A 6000-nucleotide genomic window follows, 5' to 3' on the forward strand; every position below is an offset into this window, starting at 1 on the left:
CCGTATTGGAGAGGACAAAAAACAATGGTTTCTTCTTTCTAGCTTCCTGGTAAACAGAGGAAACACTTTGAGGCTCCAGTGCAGCGATTATGCTCCACCACCTTCTCAGTAAACACATGGTTACCGTGTCGGCGTTTGAAATAAGATACAGGTGAAAGGTCAGTTTCTGCCTCTGCAATCAGACTAAAGTTCACTTAAAAAAAACGGAGGAAAACACAATTGTTAGACTGCACAACAGAAGTTAATGATGATCACAAACCTGATTAAATCTATCGCCAATCTTTATAACCTTGAGAGACATTCGGAAATTGGAAAAAGAACAATAAGTCAAGTTCTATTAATCTCTGCAGCATGAATGTGATTTTGCAATCCAAACAATCCCTACAACGAATTACAAAAAGGGAATCACATTTCTAAGTAAAAAACCTTTGCAGGTTACATACAAACCTACATCTTAGATTTCTCCAGCATCCACAGCCGGTAATGGCAGATCTCATACTGCCATCTAATATATACAGACTTCCCTGAGCCATGGATATCTCAGGTAAATGTAACAGCTTGGATTAGACAAAGTTTCCATCATAGAAAACTAAACCTCTTAGGTAAAGCCCCTCTTCACAGGGTCAATGAAGGGGCTTTTCTAAACCTGCGAGAAGGTCCTGTAACACACGTTCTTCACTTTAAAACTTTATTAACAGCTTAAATGAAGCAAAGAAATGGAAATCAGAGATCTCCTCCAGCCTCGAGACCATCACCTTCAAATAAATTCTCTTCCTGGTGATCATTCTGCTGATTCGGATACTTCCAGGGGGGGGGGGGGGGGACACACAGTAGAAAAGGTCAGACTCTCTGGGTAATGCAGTGGTGTGTGTGATCACATACTCACGTCATGTAAAAGTGGCCCAGCTGCAGATTACAGCCCTGATGTGTATGAATGTGTGATTCCAGACTGACATTGCAGCTGGACTGTGAGCAAACACGAGTACAATGAAAGGATTATCAAAGTAGAAACAAGAAGCTGAATCACACACACACACACACACACACACACACACACACACACACACACACACACACACACACACACACAACACACACACAGACTGTGTGAGCAGGGAGAAGTAGAATTAGGGCTGTTGGGTGGAGATGACCCAGGTTTTTCCGAATGCGGCAGGCAGCTGTTTTCATGTGAAATGGCTCTAAAAACCCATTCGACGTTCCCTAGGCGACTCCACACAGCAGACAGAGAAAGTCTCCTCAAAGCTAGCAGTACAATCCTTCTATTGGTGGTCATTATAACCGGCTCTTTCACCAAAATGACACCAGTCAGCATCCAAGGTGCCATTATCCTTTCCTTAATCCTCCTATCCATGTTTAACACCTCTCAGAACATGCTGGACATCTTTTGTTTTCTTGATATATAATTACTTCTAAATCATATTTGCCTATAATAAAGTAATAGGCATTTTATGTATCAACTTAAAAGGTGCCATGCGGAAATTACTGGGAAAAGAGTGCATTCAAATGTCTAAAACATGAGCGTTTGGTTTGCAAGATGGTTAACTGTGAAGTGTGTGTGTGTGTGTGTGTGTGTGTGTGTGTGTGTGTGTGTGTGTGTGTGTGTGTGTGTGTGTGTGTGTGTGTGTGTGTTTGTGTGTGTGTTTATTAGAAAAGCCCTACTTGTTTGGTTTCTTGGTATTTCATGTTGCTGTATCAAAACTTTTATGGCGCAGCAACATCATAAAGTCATCATATTGTTCATGATTGCAGTTATGACTTAAACATCCAGGGTTTCCTACCTGGACAGGTATTGTCCCGAGCTGCTGTTGCTCTGTTGTATATCCATACAGTTGGTAGTCCCAGGTATGAGCGCCAGGGCGGGATTCACTTGGGCGGCGCTGCCCACGGCCCGGGCCACCAGCTCCAGCGAGTCGCGCACGTAGTGATCCACGGAAGGGGACTCCATGACCCCGTGTGCCAGCAGCCCCAAAGGCAACCCCTCCGTTCTCAGCTCGGCCACATTCTGGCTGTCCCCCAAAACCCAGTGAAAGTCCGGGAGCGTCATCCGACTGGCCAGCGTCCACAGACGCCGCACCTCGCGGATCTCGCACCCAAATGTCACCACTCCCCTCACGGACGAAGGCTCCCTCAGGGCCTCCAGCTGCCGCATGAGAGCTTGCTGCTGGTCCGATTTGGAGGAGGACGCTGACGATGAAGCGGAGGATGAGGCGGCGGGAGGGAAGTAAGGCAAAGACGACGATGATGACGATGATGAGGACGCCTCCGCTCCTGTTGCGACTCCTGAGGGCGATGATGAAGATGAAGGCGGTGACGAGGTGGAGGCGGTAGATGTCAGGTTGACAAGAGTGCCCAGTTGGAAGCGGGTGTTGTTGTTGATGAGGAAGAGGAAGTCGCTAATGTCCCATTCCTGACAGAGCAAGATACTGATGTCCCACCAGCCGTTCATCATCAGCAGGGTGGAGAGGAGACGGGACGGCGGGGCTTCCACGGTCCGCATCGCCATCTGGAAATGGAGAGGATTCTGTGGGGACATTGTAAAAAGGGAGAATGATTAATTTGGGGAAACGGGAAAAGCATAGAACATATAAGGGAGTTAAATGAGGCATGTGGGATCGGAGAGATGGGATAGAGGTGAGGGACAGTTGAACAAATAAACAGGAGGGTGATGGGAGTGATAAAGGGTTGGTGAGGGTCAGCTGGATTTCATAGAGGGCAGAGAGATAGGAGAAAAACATTGGAGAATGTTTTTGGGATGTAAGAAAGATTGCGAGAAAGGAAATGAGATGGAGAAAAGGCCAAATAAGGGCAATGGAAGCTTGTTGGAGGAGGATGGATGCAACATTAGAATAGAGGAGAGAAGGTATGAGGTGTAACAATAAGAAGGAGAAGCAGACGTAGCCGAGCGGAGAAGAGAAGAATAAAGGGAAAGAAAAGACAGAAATGGTTATAAATCCAACAGCAGAATTACTTTCTGTCCTCAAATTCAATTTGTTCCTTGAGAACAAACACAGCCTTCTGGATGTAATGGATTCAGCCTCCACTTACCTGCTCCCATGAATATCATTATTCACATCATAAGACACTACGTCTATTTGTATTCCATCTGTATTTTTTAAGCAACACCTAAAAACCTGAAGAAGCTCAACCAATACTGTTCGGTCGATGCCCTGTACATGAAATTCACACCTCCGCTCTGCATTTCATGAATTCCTCATTTGATTGATGAGGTCTGGACAGATCAATGGGTCGAGTGTAACATTTCCACCTGGACCAGTAATGACAACAGCCTGGTCTCATAGTGGTGCTAGTTAGCTAAATCCACCCAATGGCTAACTGCTAAAGATACTAAAATGAGACGCTTGGTTATGTCCTTTATATCCAAAATACATTTCAACTAGGAGAGACAAGAACATATTACATTTTTATTATAAACGATGATGTGCATTAAGTCAACTTCATATCTCTAAGAAATGAAGTGAAACGCTTCCTGCAAGGTCGGGCATTAACCTTAAAGATGATTGTACGCCTTGGAAAATGGTAAAAACCATGTATGATAACCTTGGTGTACTTTACACGCACACACACACACACACACACACACACACACACACACACACACACACACACACACACACACACACACACACTTATAAGTCCCTCAGCATCTCTGTGTAAACGACTTTACAACTTTTCCCCAAGCTTTGCACTAAAAGTCCATTAGATTGATCTATCGGTTAATTGAATTTATTCCATTAATCACTCTAACCGATGGACGTGCAAATAAGACAATCCCTGTTAATCTGTTTATTCCATATGTACGGGTGGATTATGGCTGCAACAAAAGGAACAACAGAGGCAATGCTATATGTTTTTTACTTCAGTTTTAGAAGTCCTATTTGAGGGAGAAAGAAATGGTAATACAGTCCACAGGGCATCGGAGTCTCACCTCCTCTCATCCCCCCCGGGGGATTGGAGGATTTATTCTCAGCCGCAGCACTTCTGCACTGTGATCACCATAAATCTGTAACCCCCTGCCTTTGTTCCTCATGTAAATAAACAGGCAGAAATGTACCAGAAAGTGCGGCTGCCTGCTCTCTTACATAAATACATCTGCTGCTTTCGATGAACTGGGAAATCCCAGCATGGCTGTCACTGTGCTCTCCTTTCATCACTCTTCTCTCTTCAGAAAGCTGTTCTGTTCTCTGTGAGTTCCAGTCCAGATACATTTGCTGTGAGTTTTCTTTTTTTTATTAATGCCAAGAAACTTGCAAGCGTTGCTTTATGGTAAAACTGCAGGGTCTGGCAGAATCATGAGCCAGTGGACAAATCAAATAAACTAGTAATGGCTCGGTATCGATCCCTCCTTGATTAGATGATTCATTGCGGGGAGGGTGTGAAAACTGATTAAAATGGGTTTCTGGTGTTTTGTTTACTTTTTTATTTAGAAGATCACAGTTTACATATAGAACAATGTCTCGTCTAATAATTTACAACAAAAACTGTTGATTTAGCAAAAAAAACAAACAATATCTAGCAAATTATGCAACATTTTCAAATCTTATGGGCTTCACTGTTGGTTTCAGAGCATGAGCTCCCTACAGCCCCAGTCCCGGACTCCATAGACCCGCGCATAGCTCTCAGCCTTTCATCAAACTGGCCTCCTTATGTCACTGACAGCGTTGTTTCTGAAGGGACGATGAGAAACTCCAGAAACTCTCCCCACAGTCAGCAAAGCCCTGTCATTCATCTGCTATCTCCATCGATTCTGAGGACACAATTAGTCCAATCATTTAATCAGTGTAATTTACAAATTACCAGCATCTAATGGAAAAACAAATCCTTTTTTTAAGTATGTATTTCAAAAGCCATCTCTGAGTTAATATTATCACCGTTCCATCAGAGCCCACTGACCATAAACTAAGCCTCACTGTAACACATGGCATCTTCACACACCGAAACAAATAGTTTGAAAAAATATCTTCATTGAAAGCACAACAAAGGTGAGTCCCTTTAAGTTGCTGCATGCCAGAAGAATAGATCAATATTGCATTCCAGCCTGGTTAAATTCGTAGTGGCATTCAATATGACCCAATTGTGAGACGGTGCTAACTACGATGAAGTTGTACTTCCAAACACTTCCTTGTATTCGTAGTATTTAGACCCTCTGTGTACTGCACCCTTGTATTTCAACCCACTCTGAGTATTTGAGTCCACTGTCTGTTCGTACCAATGTCCTGACATAGTTCTATGAGCTTTGACACAATGGGGATAACACATTGTTTTAATGAGAGCACACGTTTGCATGTAATTGGACTAAGAAGCAACCGATATTTGTCTGTGAAGAGGCTGTATCTTAATTTAACACAAGCTGTAGGGTGGTGGGCCAGCATGGGATCGATTCCTACTTCAAAACTAGGTCCTCCTATCAGAGACAAGTGGTCTATCCTAGGGAGCTTCTTTCTACCCCGGAGATTCTCAGTTCCCGGTCTTTTATATGCTAAATTCTCAACCCTTTCCAAAGTCTCTCACCACCTACTCCCAACCCACCTCGTCCCTGTGCCCTGAGGTTACTTTATATTTTGGTCCGTAAGCTCCATATTCTCACGCAGCCTCTTCATTTCGACACTTATATAACATAATATGTGTCAAAGGTTGTTCACCGGCTCGTTGTAAAATACACTTTTTAACTTTAACGTGTTCAACTTAACGCTTTAGGAGCGAAAAATAGGGCAAGAAACACAAATGAGATCCTCTGAAGAGATTCAAAACAACATTTCTGTTTAGGAGTAAATACTGTCAGATTCAGAAAGGATTTACTAGCAAAACTAGATTGAGACGGAGGTGGTTCAAGCATCTCTTTAAACGTCTCACAGTTTTCTGAGTTAAACGAGTTCTGCACAATCTGTTTGTTTGCCCGACTATTGCCAAGTCCATTTTTCTGTCCATCCATCCATTAATCATTTGCTGTCTGTTGGTTTG

The 6000-nt window shown here is 43.5% G+C and overlaps 1 protein-coding gene across 1 annotated transcript in view; it reads right to left on the reverse strand.

Moving 5' to 3' along the window:
* Positions 1-6000, reverse strand: part of grin3a (glutamate receptor, ionotropic, N-methyl-D-aspartate 3A) — a 36064-nt gene that overhangs the window by 26712 nt on the left and 3352 nt on the right. The window contains exon 2 of the mRNA XM_084034476.1: positions 1800-2542. Within this exon, the coding sequence (XP_083890602.1) occupies positions 1800-2542 (743 nt within the window). The remainder of the gene's footprint in view (positions 1-1799; positions 2543-6000) is intronic.

This window comes from Eutrigla gurnardus (assembly GCF_963514095.1).
Source record: "Eutrigla gurnardus genome assembly, chromosome: 19".
Taxonomy (NCBI): Eukaryota; Metazoa; Chordata; class Actinopteri; order Perciformes; family Triglidae; genus Eutrigla; species Eutrigla gurnardus.